A 22,762-nucleotide genomic window follows, 5' to 3' on the forward strand; every position below is an offset into this window, starting at 1 on the left:
TTCTATCAAAAAATATATATTATTTTAAATTTTAAATTTCACTTGGAATAACGGTTTATTGATCAACTTATTACCCTAGATACTGAAGTGGCACCATACATTCATTATCTTGCATCATTTTGAACCACAAAATTAATGTATTTTACAATGACTATAACCAACCTGATTTTACTGGTAAAGAAAACACCAATTTTTATTTTTTAGGTTTGTGCTAGGCAATTGGGTTAAGCAGCTTGCCCAAGGCCACACAGCTAGGTAATTATTAGGTGTCTGAGGCCAGATTTGAACTCAGGTACTCCTTACTCCTGGGCCAGTGCTCTATCCACTGCACCATCTAGCTGACCCAGAAGAAACTAATTTTTAAAAACTTTGTATAACATACCTTCTATCAGGCTGGTGTTGTATGTGGCCAATGTCATCTGGGCAATCTTGTAACATAGGCTGAAGTTCTTCTTGGGGTGAGGGTGTGAGTGTGGCAGTAGATTGATGGCTATATGATACTGCTGCTGGAGATGAAGCTGCTCCTCGTACTGGTGGAGTAGGGCCTCGTTCATCTTCTTCTTCCAGTTCATCTTGCTGTAAATACATCCTTGCAGGTGGCACTGGACATGGAATTTCTTGGTCATAACTAAAATTGTACAGTTATACAGCTGTCAGTTATTAAATTTAAATATGTAAACATGTGTTGGTATTTACATATGAAGATGATGCTACTAACCCATTATTCAGTACAACGTTTTCTTTTTAAATATTTCCCCCTTAGCATTTATTTAAGAGTTAACTGAATTAAGGATATTATAGCCTTACCTATACCTATAGTTTTCCAAACTAATTTGACCACAGAATAGTTTAGAGATTAAAATATATTTATGAACTAAATGAACGTTAGCTATTATTATTAGTAATAACGATAACTACTATCACATTAAAATTTGTAAGGTGCTTTATATATATATTAATATACTTGATCCTCACAACTCCTCACAGAACTAAGTGCTATTGTTAATCTCATTTTAAGGATGAAGAAACTGAGGCCAAAATTGACTTGACTATCACAGACCTAGTAAGTGTGTGAGGGTCTGGACTTCCTGACTCTATCCATTGCTCCATTTAGTTGTTTTTTTTTAAACTGAGACTAAACATATTTTAAACAAAAAAACTTTAAGTTCATATATTACCTAGCTAGAATACAAATATATGAGGCCTTTGTAAAAATCAAAAAAATTCTTTAAATTTAAAAATTTTTTTTAAGAAATTTACATAATAAAAACTGAAAGACACGTGCAAACATTAAAGTTTATGTAATGCCATTTATAAAACTGAAAAATCTGAGCTAAATTCCTCATAAATTACTAGCAGATTATAAAATGTTGAACTAACTTGGGTTAAAGCTATTTAGTTCTGCATGTGTGAATGTTTGAATGATGTATCTAAATTTTTCTGCCAATACAGAATACCCTGATTCCTGGTCTGGAAAACGTCCTGAAGTTTGAAATATTTTGAATAGGAATATATAAAGGCAAACATGAGAAAAAGAGTTGTGAATTTACTACTACATAAACACTTACAACAAATTTCTGACCATTTAGCCAAATCACCTAAAACTCACTTCTTTGTTCAAAGGTTTCAATTCTCAAAAGGAAAATCAGTTTAAATCATTTGAAAGTTCTTTTCTTCCATCTCATTAGTTATCTTTCTACCTCTCCTTTCCCTCCTCTTCCTTAGAGGAGGAAATTATCACAAGAAAATTTCATAGCTGGAGAGGAGTGCCTTATCCAATGGTATTACTAGTTAGAAGCCTGAAGTATTGGATCTATTAACCCCATTCTTTTACAGGGGGAACAGAGGCCAAATTCATCTACTTTGCCAATCTTTAATGCTGGGGGCATGGAGGAAAGCATCTCTTCTCCTCCCTCCCCAACCTGTGGCAAAATCAACAAATCTTAGACTGCTACAATGCTTTCTAAAACATTTAATTATCTGTATTACTGTAACATACTTTGTCCTATGTTTTACTTTTTGCAATTTCTAACTTCAAGTGTTATCCTTCTTCACTCTGATGAATGCAAACGAATCAAAACTATTTACTAGACAATACCTGCACATTCATACAAACATATATACACATATATTTATGTAATTGTTAATTATAGCTACATTAATAAATTAGAGCTTGCTGTATATGGAAATCTATTCCTTCTCACACCTAGAATATGTAGAGATAAAATATCTGCACTTCTACAAGGGAGTTATCCATTTCTCACTTGAGACAAAACTCAAGGCCCTTCTCCTAGAACTTGTTAGGTAATTGATATAAATCTATAAGAGTTCATTGTCCTTTGCTTTGTTTTTAACCCTAAAACCATCTGAGATATTCTCCTTTTTTATATATTACTTTTCCTTCAAGTCCCAGCTAAAATTTAATCTTCTTCAGGAAACTTTTCTCAACTCCTCTTATTTCTAGTGTCTTCTGTCTCTTAATTACTTCCTACTTCTCCTGCATGTAGCTTGTTTATACATATTTGTTTGTTTTCCACCTCAACCAAGATAGTTCCTTCTTTATTAGGGAGAATCATAACAATTTTTAAATTTTTCCTGTTTGTTCCAGTTTTCAGTGGTTAGAATTCTTAAATTAGTGTCAAGAAATTACCTCTTCTTCTTTGGACATAGATACCTGGATAGTTGAAGCCCTCCATTACATATCTCTATGTTAAGCTGGAATCATTATAGTAGATTGTAAAACTTAAGAGTCAGGAAGAACATAAACCTCTTTCTCTGCTTCTAAGTTTGAGTGTGAGCTCTTTGAAAGTAAGGCCTGTCTTTTGTTTCTTTTTGCATACCCAGCATTTAGTATAATGCTTGGCACATAATAAGTACTTAATATTTGTTGACAAATTGGCTTACAGTGTAGATAAAGTATGATGTTGATGCTTGTTCTTCATTCTTGAAGGAGACCATGACATCAGGGAGGTGATGTCATGACAAGCACATGAATTGGATTTGAGTGAGGGGGTGCTGTGCTAAGTCTCTCTTTCTCCTTCAGAACCATCTGGGTCTGGTGGTCAGATATGAATCAAGATGACTAGAGGTGATCCTGGATGCCAGACAATCAGAATTAAGTGATTTGTCCAATGTCACACAGTTAGTAAGCGTCATGTGTTTTAGATTGAATTTGAACTTCCATTCTCCTGACTCCAACTGCCCATTTAGATAAGGTATCCATTCATCCTGGAATCACTGAAAAGGAAGGAATATCTCTAACACATGTCAGAGAAAGGGACTTTCTTTTACAAAATGAAGACAATTAGAAACTGCTGTTGGTGTGGTCATCTGAATTTGGATTCAGATTTGGAAGACTGTAAGATCCTGCTCCTATCCATAGTTTTCCTGAGAAATTAGATGACTGCACGGAGTATCCTTAAAGAAATCTTTTTTTGGATGGGTAAGTCTTGTTGACAAGTTCCTTTTTACTTCTCTAGAGTGAATGCAATTACCAAATAATTTCTCATTCACAACCTACAAACCCATATCCATACATCAATGGCATTAAAAATAAAGATAGAGAGAAAGGGACAATTCAGAGGATTTCACTTCTGGCTAATTTAGTGTGTCAGCATGTGTAAATAGTTTTCTAAAAAAGTTTGCAAGTAATGCCACCTCACATATAAACTTGTTCTACAAACACTACAGTTCCATGCAAGATTTCATAGTATTGAATATTCTAGAGTCTTACCTCTCATCTACAGAAAGATTGTAATCTTCACTATTGCTATGGGGAGGAGGATGTGCTGGGGGAGGTGGAAGTAAGTCTGCCCAGTTCATACCCGTCTGTTTTGGTAACTTGGGTGTTCGTGTCCCTTTCTTGTGTCCTTGACTCCCTTAATTAAAAAAAAAAAGAAAACTCAAGTGCTATTTTTAAAATCAGTCTACAAGCATGAAACAAATAATTTTTCTATGAATATAATCATATAACTAATATTATTTGTGAAAAAAAACAAGTAACTAAGTTGATTTTTCTCATTAATTTTTTAACAAAAACACATTTAACTGCTAATATCTAGCAAAAAGCAATAAAACCATAACTGAATTTCACAAGTAATACCACCAAGATTGATCTCTGAAAAGCAATTAATTACATTATAAATTACCATCTAAAATAAATGAGCTGCAGACATTTTTTCTGGATTATCATTCTACTTTTAATAGCTGGAATCTACACTACAATATTATGCAGATATGATCTATTATTAAAGTTCCACTGTTATATTAAGTAACTAAATATTCCTAATTTGTACTTATTCATTGAAATACTTTAGGCACAATGAAATTACTAGCTTTAGACAGAATGGCAGGTACATATGAAAATAATTGCTGGAAGATATAATATCACCAATAAAAAAAGAGAAATGATAAAATGTGGCACCAATCTTTTCAGTGGCTGTTTCTACAAAATTATGGTTTACATAAAATGATTCTGTTTTAATAATCTTAGCAATTTGCCAAAAACTCTAGTAATTCAGGTGCAGCTTTATATTGACTCTGAAATTCAAGAACATTATAATCAAAGGTAGTCATGTATTTTTGATTAAGGTGTTTTTGAATGTTCCTAAGTCAAAGATAAAATAATTATTTAATGCAGCTCAAAAGCTCATTCATATAATGAATGCATTTCCAAAGTCATATATGAAATTACAAATCAATAAAACATAGTGTGTTCTGTTAAACTACCATTTCACCCACAAAATGCTTATAGAAAATTTCCCTTTTATCCTGAGAAATAATCAAGGCTTGACCATGTCTAATAGATGAATCATATCTACCCAATTAGCTATTTGATTAATTATGTAGCAGTATTGGACAAAAAACCCTCACAATAAAATTGATAACAATTGTTACATAAACAACTTTAACCATTGGGGTCAATGCTCATATGATATCTGTTCTTAGCCACCCACCAAATGGTTGAATATATTAATCACTCTTCTCTTGGTCACTGAATAAATGCTTGCTTTAATCCTTGTTCCCCACACTTCATCAATCCCTTGCATTTATGATTTTCTTGTTTCTATTAATCTATATATTTCCTCACTCACTGTCATTATTAATAAAAATAACTAATATTTATGTAATTCTTTATAGTTTAAAAAAGGACTTTTACATCTCATTTAGAGCTGAAAATAGATCTATGAGATAGATATCAAAATTATAAGAATTCTGATTTTATAGATGATGAAATTGAGGCTCAGAAAGATTAAATGATTTTCCATTTTCTATTCATTAAATGTTACTCCATTTATCAAAAGAGTAAGAACATTAGAATCATAAAATTTTGGTCCCAGAAGGAATGTTTTAGATTATGTTGCAGCTTAATCTAATCTACTATCCAATAAAGTAAGGCCTAGAGAATCTTAAGTGGATTTAAGTGACTTGTTTAGACCACTTTAAAAAAATAAGGAAAAGTGACAAGAGTGTGAGATTTTGACATTCATGGTTTTCTAATCAATATAGTAGAAGTAGGAATACTTTGCTAAAATCCAGAAGCAGCAACTTGGTACCCTGGGAAATGGAGATTGAGTCAAAAATGGTCAGGCAACAAGTAGAAGGTACATATATATATATATATTCAGTTATTTAATTATTTATTTAGTATTTTATACTTATTTAATTACATATAAAACAATTTTTAGTATTCTTTTTAAAATTTTGAATTCCAAATTCGTTTCCCATCCTCTTTATTGAGAAGGCAAGGAATGCAATAGTTATTATATATACGTGGTCAAGTAAAACATATTTTTGTATTAGTCACGTAGTAAAAGAGAGCATAAAACAATAAAAAAAAGTTGAAAAAGTTTGTTTCAATTTGCTATTTAAAGATATAAAGTTGTAAAGTGCTTTACACCAGTTTCCTTACTTGAGCCTTACAACATTACCTGCCTCTACATAAATGGACAATCTAGGATGGGAAAGTGATTCTACCTTCAGTTCGAGCACCAGTAATGGGAGTACTGAAATAAGCCAATTGAGAGGATCTGGCAAGCCCTACCCTTAATTCCATTTTTTATTTTTTAAAAATTTATTCAATGAAGAAGTAAATTGACCGGATTTAAGAAATACTTCTCACATCTGTGGTCACACTTGTCCTGGAGTGCCAGGCTCTATGTTTTAAAGAGGTATGTATTATCTTAATTGATTCTTATAACAACCCCATGATATAGGCACTGTTATTATGCCCATTTTTAGTTGAAGAAACTCAGGCAAACAGGTTAATTGATTTGCCCAGAGAAACACAGCTAATGAGTGTCTGAGAATGGATTTGAATTCAGGTCTTCCTGAATCCAGGCACATTATTCTATGGAACCATAGGAGCCATGAAAGAGAGAGTTCAATTGCCAATCCATTGTTCTATAATTTTCTCCCTAAATAGTGACGTAAGTACAAATCATTTTATAACTACCCTTCTGAGTACAGAATTATTGTGAATGTAGGTCCTATTTTATAAATCTAGAAGGTACATATATGATATCATTTTTGTGAGTTTAATTATGACTCAGATATTAAGTATTAATAGCTGAATTTTCATTTCCATGTGAATAAAATTTAATTTTATTGCTATAATTATAATATCATAATTATAACACACAACTTAAGCATAAAAAAGCTTTCTCCTGTAAGTTGTAATGGCAAACTAACAGGCAAATATAAGAAACAAAACTTTGGATGAAGGCAGCAAGTTAAAAAAGGTCAATGAGAGAACAATAAATAGAAAATTGGGTGTATGCCTAATCTAGATCTTATATTCTTTTAGATCTTTATTTCAATGGGATCATTTGCCATTACAACTGAATATAGAACTTGTAAAATTACATTATAGAAATAAAGACTTCAGTTTACTTATTTAATATTCTTATTTCGGTGAGGTGATTCTAGTCCAATCACTGAGGAAAACAAAGTCTAGTAAATTCAACAAGGAAAGTGACAAATCTCAGGTCTTCAGCAATTTCTATAAGAATTTAGTGAAAAGAGTACTAAATTTGGAACTCAGTTTTGAAACGCAGTTCACAGCATCAAATCAGTTTACCTTAGTCTTTTTCTCCTCATTAATAGTAATATTAAATTTTAATGAATAATATGTAATATGTCATCAAAATACATCACTGCAAAAATAATATTGTAAACTCAATTTGGGAGGGAAGAGAAAGAAGAGAGAATTGATACTTACCAGATGTACTGCTGCCTCGATCTGAACTATTGTAGGAGCCCCCTGTATTTTGGTCATATGACTGATTATATGGAATAGTTGGTGGGATGGTATCATTAGTTCGATAATCTATAGATTTAATAATAAAGTCAAAAAATGTTAGTTTCTTCATGAGTTATTTTAAATAGACTTGTGCTATTCCCTAAATAATAAAAACAATCTTTATTTTCCTTTCTCAATTTTAAAATCAGATTCTCAGACTCTGAAACAATGCCGATTCCCAGTTATCAAATGTTTATACAACAGATATGTAAATAAGTACATAGATGTGTGTCATATGTATATATATAATTTTTCCTAAATTCTTAGTTTCTTTTTAAGTCTAAGAACAACTCCTGCTTCTATTTGTATTTTCCAATACAAGTAAACCATTTCCCCCTTTCAAGAATTTATCTGTTTTGAATAAAGTACAAAGCATTAATTTGCTCTTTATTTAATAAAATGCAATTAACAGAGAAAGTCAATTCATTTTAACAATAGGATGTTGGAAAACTCATAATAATTTTCCTTTAAATACACAAAAGATGGTCCATAACATATTGATTTAAAGAACAATGAATTCATAAAGTAAAAGAATGCCATAGTTTATAAAAATACAGAATATTTTATTACTGGAACCTCATCTACTAAAAAATAAAACAGAACAAAAAAATACAAAAATATTATCATGGAGGGGAAGAAAGTAAAATGCTTATTAATTCAACAACTGAATGTAATTGGTAATAGTTTTGTCAGAATAGTTACATTCTAATTTATTTTATAGGACTTTATACCCCATGTTTTCATGACATAGAAACAATAAATCAACACTTTTAAATATGCAGCGGTTTTTCAGGGCACAGTGCTTTCAAAGAATCTTTAAAAAATAAATCAAAGCATTACATTGAGTTGTAACAGTAATACGTAAGCCCTAATTCCTTAAATTTGAAAGATGCAATATTTACTTGGGACTTGAAGAAAAATAAAAGATCTTTCTTATTCCAAAGCTAAAACATCAAATTAAATAGAAAAAAATAAAATGCTGATGTTTACAAAGAATCCTTGGTAAAAAATTGCTGATTTTAGTTCTTCCCCTTTCAGAATTATTTCCCATCTACTTTCCATATACCTTGTTTGAAAGTTATTTACAATTTTGTCTCCTCTAATAGCATGTGAACTCATTGAGGGCAGGAACTATTTTTATCATTGTATCCCCAGTGCTGAGCCACAGTAACTCTCACATAGTAAAGCCAAGATGCTTTTGGAGTGACTGATAGGAATTCTCTTTTGGAATACCTTTCATGCTCAGAATTTCATTTTGAAGAAAGTAAGTATATTCAATCAAGAGGTTTATCTTCATTTATTTATTTGTTTGTTTTTTTGCAGGGCCATGGGGTTAAGTGACTTGTCTAAGATCACACAGCTAGGTAATTATTAAGTGTTTAAGGTTGGATTTGAACTCAAGTCTTCCTGACTCCAGGGCTAGTACTCTATCCACTGCGCCACCTAGCTGCCCTTAATCAAGAGTTTTAAAATAAAATGATGATGAATTTTCTTGAACACATACCACCCAAATGTCTGTGTCTTCTCAAAATATTTAAAATTGTAACAATTTCATCTTCAAGGGTTGAAACTTTGCAAATTAGTTTATTTAATTATGTAACTAAAGGATAAATAAAAAATCAAATATATTTCTTCTAATTTGCACATTACACAACAAAAAGCTCTGTTATAGATTAAAGTTATATTTCTTTTCTCTTTAATTTATTTTTATCTTTTGTAACGACAGGATTCAAACAAGTGGCATGGTTCAGTTAAAACAAAGTTCTGAATTTGATGTCAGCAGATATGGGTTCAAATCCAAGTTCAGTCAGCATGACCTGGGGCAATCCACTAATTTTTCTAAGCCTCGATTTTCTCAATTGTAAAATTATGGTGTTGGGCTGTATAAAATCTATTGTCTCTCCTATCTTTAAATTAACAATCATATCTATTGAAGCATAGATTGGCTAAATCAACACTTAATTTCTAGAATTGTGTCTATATTTAGTTTAAATGAATATATGAGATAGTGGGAACGCAACTGAAAGAATCACTTTGTCAGTTCAAATTTAAATACTTTAATTTTATATAAAAATGACATCAGTTTATATGACCATGTAGAAGTAATTATCTTCCATCTAGGAGTGAAAATAATAAGATGATCTATGTAAAATGTGGGTTATTTTGACTTTTACATATCTTCCTATAAATAAGATTGTTTTAACCAATTTCAATAAGTTTAATCTCAAAGTCATATAAAATATTTTAATTCCATTACAATTATTTGCTACAGTAATTAACTCTTTGACACTGATAATTGGTTACTTTGAAGCTCATGAAATAGAAAAATCTACCAACCACAAGAAGTCTATAATTTGCTACTTTCAACAAATTTCAATCCATAGTGGTCAAAGGGATAAGTAGGTCAAATAAAGAGAGTAAAATGAGAAGCAAAACTATTCACCTTTGTTTAATTTGTTTTGCTCCATAATGTTATACTGAATAGGTGGCACTTCCTGTTTTTGCTGACTAGAGAGTTTCCACTGTTTCTCATTGGAATCTCCACTGCCATTGTTAATGTTGTTGCTGATGTTTGACTGGATGAGCTGAGTGGTGGCATAAGGAGTGGGTTGCCCTGATGCATTAACAAATCGGCCATCCTTCAGGTTAGGACTATTGAAGGTTTTCATTTCATTGATCTTGTTGCTCAGGTCCACGTCACCATACACGGTAGGCTCAGGCAGCATCAGATTTGTTTGTTTGTTATCCAACTGGTTGTTGTAATTTGCTATACAATCAGCTAAACCACAGGGAAAGAAAAAGGAAAAAGTTATTCCCTTGGGTTATAGATACAAATCCTTAGGGACACTACCTTTTACAAATGACTCTATGTATATCACAATGAGACTATTTCCATCAAACAGTAATAGACTTGTAATTAAAAAGTCTATAAGTCAGTTATAGATTTACTATGTGCCAAAACTGTTAAGCACTGAGGATACAAAGAAAAGCAAAAAATTGACTTCCTATTTATTTTAAAAAACATGGGAAAAACCAAGGGAACAGGGAAAAGAAGATAAGTAATAATCTCTGAACTTCTGTTAGGCATTAAAAATAATATTAAATATATTAAAAATTCCTATTTTAAACCTGCCTCTTTTGAGCAATGCTATAATTGTTAATACCAATGTTTTGGAATCAAACTCAAGTTGCACTAAGCTTGGATTGATGATTATTCACAAGTCAGTTGCGAAATCTATGGAACAAGGGGTATATATTGAAAATGAATAAAATTCTTTTCATAGTAACAAAAAAATCGGAAACTAAAAGGGTACCCCAATCTACTGAGAATGGTTAAACAAATTATGGCATATGAATATAATGGAAATATCTTATTCCCTGAGAAATTATGAAACCTGGAAGAACTGTAAAATGTTGCAGAATGAAGTAAGCAGAACTAGGAATAAAATTTAAACAATTACAATATACAAGAAACATAACTTTAAAAGATTTTGAAACTCTGATTAATGGAATGACAATGCAAGATTCCAGAAGAATGAAAATAAAGTGTGAACCACCTCCTGAAAGAGATGTTGAATGAGACATACATTTCTAGATATAGTCAATGTGGAAATTTGTTTTCCTTAACATTTGCGTAACATTATGAAAGTTTTCTTGTTTTGTGTTGTTGCTGTTCAGTGGGGACAGAAGAGTGGAAATATTTCTTAATTGGGAAAAAATTAAAAGGGAAATTCATAAAAAAGATTATTCCATTAGAAAATGGTAATAACCTCTAAACTAAGATAAAATGGACTTAACAATATTTGATAAATAAAGCAACAAGAGTAGAAGTCCAGTTTAAAAAAATTATTTTAAATCTTTTTTAGATGACAAGGGTACTCTGTCATTGAGGTTACCCCATGAAAAAGAATGCCTAACAATAATAAAAAAATAAGCATTTTGCTTTTTTTGGGGGGGTAGATATCCAGAAAGTAATAACTTTTCAAAACCTATCAAACTGAATAACTATTGTTCATATCTGTTTAAACAAATAATAATGCCAGAAGGAATTTATGAGATCTTCCTAAAAATCAAGAAATCATTTAAAAAATTTATTTACAGCAATGGGATTAAGTGACTTGTCCAAGGTCACATAGCTAGGCAATTATTAAGTATCTGAGGCCAAATCTGAACTCAGGTCCTCCTGATTCCCGGGCCAGTGCTCTATCCACTGTGCCACTAAGCTGCCCCAAGAAGTCGTTATTTTCATCAGTTTTGGATACTGAAGACAAAGCCATCAAAAATCATCACTGCTGTCAATAAAACCCAATGGTATGTAAAGAGAAAGATGAGAGAAGTGATTAAGAAGAGAATAGTCAAAAATGAGATGCTGAATTCTAGACAATAACTTCAAAAATAGCAGCAATATGCTTCTAATAAGGGATGAAGTATACTTACCAATGTCTCATAAGAATATTTCTACCTTGAGAATCTTGTACAACTAATTTCAAGGGAATTAAAATTGAAAATTTGAAAAATGAAAGGAAAGAAAGTTGAGTGTGTAGTGTATGTGAGCATGCATGCATGTGGGTATGCACACTCAAACTCCCAAAGAGCAGACAGAATATTGTATATAAAATAGAAAGAACAGATGAAATGTCCAGAAGTTTACAGGAGTTAAAACCAAAGGAAAGAATCAACAATTTATGCACAATGTACAAAGTTTGGTTAACAACCAAAAGAGTACATTAGAGATTCTAATTCAAGGAGGGAAATTTGATATGAATATTCTTGGTAGTCATATAATGGTCTTAATTAGACCTATAATTTAACAGATAAGTGACTTTGGAAGAAGGTAAGTTTTATTCAGAAAATAAGAAAGGTAAAAGAAGAGTTAAACCACCAGTTATATATTTGGAAGGTATATGGACATGAGAAAATCCAGGAGTCAGAGAAAGGAAGGGTGAGAGAGACACAAAGATGGAGGGTGAGGAGAGGAAGTTGTTCTTCCTGATAAGCACTTCGATATACCTATACCATAATGATTCAAATTTAACTAGAGATATGTAAATGGAGGGCTTCAACTATTCAGGTATCTATATCCAAAGAAGAGCTAATTTCTTGACACTGTCTCATTAATTTTAACCACTGAAAACTGGAACAAATAGAGGAAAAATTAAAAAATTGATGATTCTCTCCAAAAGACAAGGAATTGGTTGCTGAGATGGAAATAATGAGAACATTGGGGGGCAAATGAATAAATAAAGAAGAATGAATGAAATTGGAAGTAAAGATGAGAAATCATGGATGAATACCAAAGCATGGGAGCTTAAGAACTCTATTAAGAAGGCTAACAATCTGAAAGGTCAACAGAACACAAATTCAGTGACAGCAAAGAATATTTTGTTTCTATATTTGTATATGTACTGAATTTGTGTGTGTGTGTATACATATATATAATATACACATTGCATTTGTAAATATACTGCAACTAGTACTGTACCTAAGGCAAAAAAATGAATGCATTTTGAATGAATTTAACTTGTCAAGGAAGCAAGTAACAATAAAAAAGGCCTGGATTTTTAGGTATAATGGGGAAAAAAGAAGGATCCAGTTATACTATTCGAATAAAATGGGATCACAGTGATAAGATTACAGAGGGAAGGTGGATATATTCAATTGTTGTTTTGTTTTTGAATTCTCTCAAGGATAATGGTTATTGAATAGAAAGTATGGAACAAAAATAGCTAAGAATATGTTGATACTCAATATAACTAAGAAGATAGTAATGAGAGCACCTATCCAATCTTGATGAAAAAGGCTCATGTGAAATACATGGTACAGAAAGAATTGGCCACTCAATTTCTCAGTCAGATCATAAAGAATAAGATAGGGCTGGATTGGAGTCAGGAAAACCCTATCCTGATTCCATGGAAAAGAATGGAGTCGGAAAACCAGAAAATGGAATCAGAATCTGATTTCAATTTCTTGTAAGATTCTACAATACATTATTCAGTTTATATTCAGCATATAAGGTATACTGTTCAATTAAGGTCTAAAAGTGAAACCGTGCATTACCAAAAAATCTCATCATAAATGTTTCTTCAAGAACATATCATACCAGGCTAATACAATTTCCTTTTTTTCACTGTGTTTAATAGATGAATAGATGATAGGGAAGATCCTTTGGATATAATTGATCTCAATTTCAACAAAGCATTTGAGAAATCTAGCATGCTATATACTTGTGAACAAAATGGAGATATGACCCAAATAACAGAATCAAAGTCTGTAATCAACTAAATGGAGAAATCATGAACAGTACTATTTTAGCTTGGGAAGATGTCTCTAGGTGGAATCTCTAAGGGATCTGGGCTTGTCCATATGCGTTTTAACATTTTTATCAATATCTTGAATAAAGACAGAAATGACATACTTGCAAATTTATAGATGACTAAAACAAATGGAGGGATGGCTAAGTTTTGAATTAGATAACAGAATTTAAATTCAACAAAAAGATCTCGAGAGGCTAGAACCTTGACCCAAATCTGAGAAGATACAATTAATAAGTATGGTGTCTCACATAACTTAAAAAAATCAAAATTAAAGATTTCAAAGGTAAAAGATAATGAATGAATGGTTAAACTGCATTTAATATGAAAAAGATCTTGGATCATTAGAAACTTTAAATGTGGCATATGTTGCAGTAGACCAGAGCTGCTCCAGTCAGTCTGGCATTTCAGACTTGAGAACAGAATGAAATGAGGAATATATACATAGTCCTTCCTATCAATTAATAAAAATAGTTTTCCTCAGTAAAATACAGAAATAATATTCAGAGCAAGCAAAGAATATTCAGACAAAGATGAAGTGTTTATTTAAGTATAAAGTGGCATCTCTACCCTGTGGTAATTTACTGGTCAAATCTCAATTTCCTGTTGGGAGTTCCCTGTGACTATTTTGAACTCAGACTACCTGAAAGTCATATCAATAAACCAGGACTTAATTGTGTACTATATTTGGTTTAATAAATATATGAGATACTGGGAATGCAATTGAAAGAATCACTTTGTCAGTTCAAATTTAAATACTTTAATTTTATATAAAAATGACATTAGTTTATATGACCATGTATAAGTGATTATCTTCCATCTAGGAGTGAAAATAATAAGATGATCTATGTAAAATGTGGGTTATTTTGACTTTTACACATCTTCCTATAAATAAGATTGTTTTAACCAATTTCAATAACTTTAATCTCAAAGTCATATAAAATATTTTAATTCCATTACAATTATTTGCTACAATAATTAACTCTTTGACACCGATAATTCTTCCCTAAAAAAAAGAATGGAGTCTATGGAAACCAATGACTTCATAAGACAACAAGAATTTGTTAAGCAAAACCAAAAAAATTGAAAAAATAGAAGAAAATATCAAATACATGGTCAGCAAAATCATTGACCTCGAGAATAAATTGAGGAAAGATAACATAAAAATTATTAGTCTTTCTGAAAACATTGAAGAGAAAAAAAAAAGCCTGGATTCAATATTACAGGATTTAGTGACAGAAAACTGTTGTGATATATCATGGAATCAGAGAGCAAAATAGTTATTGAAAAAGTACATTGATCCCATCTGGAAAGGGATCCCAAAATGAAAACATCAAGGAATATTGTAGTCAAATTCCAGAACTATCAGATAAAAGAGAAAATCCTACAAGTAGCCAGAAAGAAACCATTTAGATACCAAGGAGCAACAGTAATGATTACACAGGACTTGGCAGCATCAACATCAAGGGATCAACAGGTCTGGAATGCAATACTCTGAAAAGCAAGGGAGCTTGGAATGTAGCCAAGAATCCATTATCCAGCAAAACTGAACCTTCTCTTCCAGGGCAAAAGATGGAGATTTAATTAAATAGGAGACTTCCAACATTTTGTGATGAACAGACAAGAGTCTAATAAAAAATTTGGACATCAAACAGGAGACTCAAGAGACACATGAAAAGGTTAAAAAAAAAGAGGGGGAGAGGGGGGGAAACTGTTATCAAATAAGATGAAACTGGCAAAATCCCTACCTTGAAGAAAGACTTTTAATAACTTTTTTTAAGTTAAGTGGCTTGCCCAGGGCCACACAGCTAGGTAATTATTAAGTGTCTGAGGCTGGATTTGAACTCAGGTACTCCTGACTCCAGGGACGGTGCTCTATCCACTGCGCCCACCTAGCTGCCCCAACTTTAACAACTCTTAAAAATTTTTATTCTATTAGAATTTAATAAACCAAAAGAGATGGACATGCATGACTTATTCGAGAAACTATTATCCAATGAGATGAAACTGAAGGAAGACTCTAATACCTCTCAGTAATTGTAATTCTAGTAGAGATAATAGCCAGACCTTTGTGTGACTCAGACAGAATGATTTAAAAACAATACCTCCTTAAAAAGGGGGGACAGTAAAGAGATGGGCAGTTGGAGGAGACTGAATGGGGTAAATCTCATCACATTAAGAGGTACAAAGGACTTATTACATTAGAGGGAAGAAGGGAAGAGGTGAGAACCACCTGAATCTTACTCTTATCAGATTGGCTTAAAGTTAACATACATACACTCAGTTAAGAAACTTTATCTTACCTTTAAAGTGTAAAAAAGGGGAAAAGGGGAGGTGGAGGAAAGGGGGAATCAACAGAAGGAAGGGAAGGAAGAAGGGGCAAAGGGAAAGGGGGAAAAAGGGGAGGGGATTGGATATAGGAGGGCAAAGACACTGAAGGTGGTGGTATTTAGAAACAAAATACTGGGGAAAATGGATAATGAGAAAAAAAGGAAAAATACAAACAGAGGGAAGATAACATGTAGGGCAATAAAGAGTTAGTAATTATAACTTTGAATGGGAATGGGATGAACTCTCCCTTAAAATGTAAGGGAATAGCAGAGTGGATTGCAAACCAGAATCCTACAATATACAAGAAACTCATCTGAAGCAGAGAGATACATATAGAGTAAAGGTAAAAGTTTGGAGCAAAATATATTTTGTTTCAGCTGAAGTAAAAAAAAAACAGGGGTAGCAATCTATCTCAGACAAAGCAGTTGCAAAAGTACATCTCATTAAAAGAGATAAGGAAGGAAACTTTATACTAAATATGTATGCGCCCAATGGAATAGCATCCAAATTCTTAGAGGAGAAACTGAAGTAGTTACAGGAAGATATAAATAGCAAACCTTTACTAGCGGAAGACCTCAACCTCCTGCTCTCAGATTTAGATAAATCTAACTATAAAATAAACAAGAAGGAAGTTATGGAAATAAATAGATGATTAGAAAACCTAGACATGATAGACTTAAGGAGGACAATGAATGGGGAATGGAAAGGAACATACTTTCTTTTCTGCAGTACATGACACTTATACAAAATTTGACCATGTACTAGGGCATAAAAACCTCTTTCTCAGATCATAATGCAATAAAAATCATATGCAATATTGGGCCAGGGAGATACAGACTCAAATCTATTTGAAAACTGAATAACAAACCTCATTTTAAAGAATGAGTGGATCAAGCAAGAAAGACTTAATTCTTTTATTCTAGATAATGACATATATGAAACAATATACCCAAATCTATGGGATATTCAAGGCAGCTGTCAGGGGATATATTAAATCTTTAAATGCTTATATGAATAAATTAGAGAAAGAGGAAATCAATGAACTAAATATACAACAAAAAATTAGAGAAAGAACAAATTAAAAACTGCCAGTTAAATACCAAATCAGAAATTCTAAAAATTAAAGGAGAAATTAATAAAATCGAAAACAATAAAACTATTGAACTAATAAACAAAACCAAGAGCTGGTTTTATGAAAAAAAAACAATAAAATTGCTAAACCTCGGGAATTATTTTGCCCAACTCTATTACAATAAATTTGATAATCTAAATGAAAAGGATGAATATTTACAAAAATATAAGTTTCCCAGGTTAAATTAAAAGGAAATTACATACCTAAATAACCCTATCTCAGAAAAAGAAATTCAAAAAGCTATTATTGACCTCCCTAAGAAAAACTCTCTGGGGCCAGATGGATTCACAAGTGAATTCTATTAAACATTTAAGGAGCAACTGGTTCCAAATCTAGTAGTATTTTTTGGATGATTTCTTGGGATTCTCTATCATGTCATCTGTAAAGTTAGAGTTTTTTCTTTTCCTTCCCAATTCTAAGCTAACATTTCTAATATGATATTGAATAGTAGTGATGATAATGGGCATCCTTATTTCACACTTGATCTTATTGGGAATGCCTCTAGCTTCTCCCCATTGCATAGAATGCTTGTTGATGGTTTCAGATAGATACTGCCTATTATTCTCAGGAATAGTCCATTTATTCCTACACTCTCTACTGTTTTTAGTAGGAATTGGTGCTGTATTTTGTCAATAGCTTTTTCAGTATCTATTGATATAGTCACACACTTTCTGAACAGTTTTCCTAATATTGTGGTCCCAATTCTACATAATTTCTTTAGAAAAATAGGTGAAGATGGAACTCTAACTCTTTCTATGACTCCAATATGGTGATAATACCTAAAGGAGGAAGAGTTAAAACAGAGAAATAAAATTATAGATCCATCTCTCCCTGATGAAAATAGATGCAAAAAATCTTAAATAAAATCTTAGCAAAATGACTAAAACAAGTTATCTCTAGGATAATATATTACAATCAAGTAGGATTTATCCCAGGAATGCAGGGTTGGCTCAATATTAGGAAAACTGTCAGTATAATTAATTATATCTAAGAAACCTATCAGAAATCATGTGATTATATCAATAGATGCTGAAAAGGCTTTTGACAAAATACAGCACTCATTCCTACTAAAAACACTAGAGTATAGGAATAAATGGATTGTTCTTTAGAACAATAAAGAGTATCTATCTGAAACCATCAACAAGCATTCTATGTAATGGGGATAGGCTAGAGGCATTCCCAATAAGATCAGAGGTGAAACAAGGATGCTCACTATCACCAATACTATTGAATATGGTATTAGAAATGCTAGTTTCAGGAATAAGAGAAGAAAAAGAAATCGAAGGCATTAGGATAGGGAAGGAAGAAACAAAACTCTCTTTGCAAATGACATGATGGTATACTTAGAGAAGTCTAAAAAAACCATTTAAAAAATTACTAGAAATAATTATCAACTTTAGCAAAGATACAGGATATAAAATAAACTCTCATAAATCCTCAACATTTCTGTATATGACTAGCAAGATGCAGGAGAAAGAACTAGAAAGAGAAATCCCATTCAAAGTAACTTCAGACAATATAAAATTACCAGAACTCTACCTGTCAAGCAGACTCAGAAACATTTTGAAAATAATTACAAAACACTTCTCACATGAATAAAATCAGTTTAATAATTGGGCAGATCAAAAGAAATGTAGTAAATTGGGAAACAATTTTTATGACTAGTGTTTCTGACAAAGGACTTATCTCTAAAATACACAAAGAACTGAGTAAAATTTTTTTTTAAAAAAAGAAAAGTCATTCCCCAATTGACAAATGGTCAAAGGATATGTAAAGGCACGTTACAGATGAGGAAATCAATTGCAATCCATAGTCATATGAAAAATTGCTCTAAATCACTAATTATTAGAGAAATGCAATTTTCTTACTCTAGAAAGATTTTATTTTTGAGTTTTACAGTTTTTCACCTAATCTTGCTTCTCTCCCCCCTCCCCCCACAGAAGGCAGTCTGTTAGTCTTTACATAGTTTCCATGGTATACACTGATCTAAGTTGAATGTGATGAGAGAAAAATCATATCCTTAAGTGAAAAAAAAGTAAGAGATAGCAAAATTACATAATAAAATATAGGGTCTTTTTTTTGTTAAATTACAGGTCTTTTTACAGTCTTTTATCTTTGTTCAAACTCCACAGTTCTTTCTCTGGATACAGATGGTATTCTCCATCACAGATAGCCCAAAATTGTCCCTGACCGTTACATTGATAAGATGAGCAAGTCCATCAAGATTGATCATCACTCCCATGTTGCTGTTAGGGTGTAAAATGTTTTTTTTGGTTCTGCTCATTTAGAACAGTTTGTTAAGCCATTTTCCATTTCAAAGACATTTACTTAATTTCCAATTCTTTGTCACTAAAGACAGGGCTGCTATGAATAGTTGTGTACAAGTGATATTTTTACCCTTTTTTCATAATCTCTTCAGGATAAAGACCCAGTAGTGGTATTGCTGGATCAATTATGCCCTCTGGGCATAATTCCAAATTGATCTTCAGAAAGGTTGGATGATGAGCTCACAGCTCCACCAACAATATATTAGTATCCCCACATCCCTTCCAACACTGATCATTGTGCTTTCTGTTAATATTGGCCACTCTGAGAAGTGTGAGGTGGTACCTCAGAGATGCTTTAATTTGCATTTCTCTAATTAGTAATGACTTAGAGAAACTTTTCATATGAATACGGATTGATTTAATTTCCTCATTTATAAATTGCCTTTGCATATCCTTTGACTATTTGTCAATTGGGACACTAATGCAATGTTGGTAGAGCTGTGAATTCATCCAACTTTTCTGGAGAGCAATTTGGAATTCTGCCCAAACGGCAACAAAAATGTGTATACCCTTTGATCCAGCAATACCACTACTGGGTCATATACCCTGAGGAAATTAAGAAAAAGGGTAAAAACATCACCTGTACAAAAATATTCATAGCAGCTCTATTTTTAGTGGCAAAGAAATGGAAACTGAGGGAATGTCCATCAATCGGGGAATAGCTAAACAAATTGTGGTATATGTATGTGATGGAACACTATTGTGTTCCACGAGGGATGGGAATTCAGGGAAGCCTGGAAGTATCTGCATGAACTGATGCTGAGCAAGATGAGCAGAACCAGAAGAACCCTAAAAGTAACATAATCAACCTTAATGGACTTGCTCATTCCATCAGTGCAACAATCAGGGACAATTTCGGGGTATCTGCGATGGAGAATGCCATCTGTATCATGGAATGAATTGTGGAGTTTGAACAAAACCCAAAGACTATTACCTTTAATTTTTAAAAAAAAGTTATCCTATTATGTAATTCTGCTAATATATCACACTATATGTTTCTTCCTTATGGATATGATTTCTTTCTCATCACATTCAACTTAGATCAATGCATTCTATGGGAATGACATAAAGACTAATAAATTACCTTCTGTGGGGGGTGGGGAGAGGGAAGCAAGATTGGGAGGAAAATTATAAAATTCAAAATAAATAAAACCTTTCTAAGATTAAAAAAAAGAAAACAGTCCTGGCCAAATTGGCTTCAGAAGGCCTATCTTTGAGACCTAACTTTGGCTGCCTGTGCGACTATTTTATTTTTGTATTACCTATCTCACATTTGAACTGATCAAGTGAAATTTGTGAACTATAAAGTTTTACAAAAATGTAAGTTACATTATCAGCTTCAGCATTTTTATCACCTCAGCAACTACCATATGAAAAAAAATCAATCAAAAGCTAAACAAAAAAACCTACAAAAGTAAGATATAAAAAAGTAAAACATAAGCATCTCTTAAAAAACTGAATAAAAATCTAGATTCTAGGCATATTTTCAGGACTGATTCAAATTTTACTTTAACCATGATATTTACAATTAGACACAGCACAAGAATTTACAACCTAATTATATGTTATATAATGGTCATCTGAATCTTATTTTTATCTACTTAAGAATGTTGTTGAGTTTTTCAAAGCAATGGTCATGTTAAAGACATTTCTTCTATCCATTTAGCACCTAGATAATATGTCAAGTAGGTCCTTGATAAATACCTTGACTGAGCAAAAGGTCAATTTGAAATTTATTTTATCTTAATAATCTTATTCTGATCATACACTAAATTCTTAAACGAATGAGTTATTGTAGCATAAGGGTATCCCTTGTACTAAAAAGGAATACCATCACAATTCTAAAAGACTTATTATGGAAAATGTCATCCACAATCAAAGAAAAAAAAACTATGGAGTCTGACTGCAAACAAAAGCATATTATTTTCACTTTTTTAAAACTTATGTTCTTTTCTTTGTCATTTTTTCCTTTAATTCTTATTCTTCTTTCACAACATGACTAATATGGAAATATGTTAATCATGACCTATATTAGGATTACTTAACTATCAGAAGGGAGGGAAGAGCAAGTGAAGCAGGTAGAAAAATGAGGAATGAAAAAGCTTACAAAAGATGAATGCTGAAAATTATCTTTGGATGTAACTGGAAAAAAAAATTAACTAACATTTAAAAAAAAGGAATACTACTGAAAGAGATGCTGACAGGTCCTATGCCAAGAAAATGGAAAAAATGTAAAGAATGAGAACCTAATAATAAATTTTAAGTTTGTATATGAGAACTAGTGAAGCAAGGTTATCACTATAGGCTTGATCATGAAGTGTTGAGTTTTTTCAAAAGCAATTCTTAAAGGTCATCTACTAAGGCACTGAGATCAAAATCTATGCAACTGGATTCAGTACCTACTGCACAAAATGCTTGAAAAATTAAAGTATCTTATCTGAGGTTTGAATGAGAGACACTGACTCAGCATAGCTTCTAAAGAGAAAGAAAATGGAGGTTCTGGTTTTGCTATTTCAGAAAGGACAATGTAAGAGCTATGACCTTGATATTTGGTGATACTATGGAGAAGATGGGAGATATATAAAGACAGAGATAAAAAAGATGATTCTTTAGACACTTTACCTGGAAATGCCATGCTTGCCCTTACTAATTATTTGATTAAATCAAGGGCAAGTATTCTACATAAATCACACCTTGTTGAAAGTTAGTATTTTGGAATTAAACCAGTATAGTTCAAGTTTCATATAAATTTGTAAGCCACAAAAACACAACTTAGTTAAAAATAATAGTTTATTTAAAATGTACAACAAAATAACATAGACTATTCAAATTCATCCTAAAAGGTTTTATCTTATACAATTAATGAATAAACAAAGAAAGAAGACATTATCAAGCCATTTTACTTAAGCAGGTAAAACTTTAAGGATGTAGGAGTATGTGTGTGTGTGTGTGTGTGTGTGTGTGTCTGTGTGTGTGTGTGTCTGTGTGTTCATGTGTATTCATGCACACAAGATAGGAGTAAAAACTTAATCCAATAAAAAATACATAGAGAATGAAGATTATGTATCTAACCTGGGCGGCTATAAGTAGTCAGGTTGCTATCACTGTTTCCATTGCTTGCTGTACAACAGTTGATTGAGCAGTCATTGTGATTATTTCCAGTGTTGGGCCAAGTATCTGCAAGCCATGGCTGAGTGACAGGTTCATTGATATTGAGAAGTCCCGGCCTTCAAAAAAATGCAAATGTTACAAGCAGAAACAACAATACTTTTATATGTCTGGCAAACAAAACAGCAATATTAGACTTACAGATTAGAGAAAGGTTGGCCCATGATTGGGTTTAAAATCACAGAATTCTATG

General features: G+C 32.1%; 1 protein-coding gene across 7 annotated transcripts in view; it reads right to left on the reverse strand.

Annotated features, from left to right (window-relative positions):
• Positions 1–22,762, reverse strand: part of ROBO1 (roundabout guidance receptor 1) — a 587,021-nt gene that overhangs the window by 47,117 nt on the left and 517,142 nt on the right. For 6 of the 7 annotated variants that reach the window (XM_074192259.1, XM_074192258.1, XM_074192257.1 and 3 more), the window contains 5 exons: positions 22,474–22,628; positions 9,744–10,079; positions 7,220–7,327; positions 3,734–3,878; positions 383–628 (listed from right to left, as the gene is read on the reverse strand). In XM_074192259.1, coding sequence (XP_074048360.1) covers positions 383–628; positions 3,734–3,878; positions 7,220–7,327; positions 9,744–10,079; positions 22,474–22,628 — 990 coding nt within the window. The remainder of the gene's footprint in view (positions 1–382; positions 629–3,733; positions 3,879–7,219; positions 7,328–9,743; positions 10,080–22,473; positions 22,629–22,762) is intronic. The other variant, XM_074192260.1, reaches the window with a different exon arrangement.

Source organism: Macrotis lagotis, chromosome 6, assembly GCF_037893015.1.
Source record: "Macrotis lagotis isolate mMagLag1 chromosome 6, bilby.v1.9.chrom.fasta, whole genome shotgun sequence".
NCBI lineage: Eukaryota > Metazoa > Chordata > Mammalia > Peramelemorphia > Peramelidae > Macrotis > Macrotis lagotis.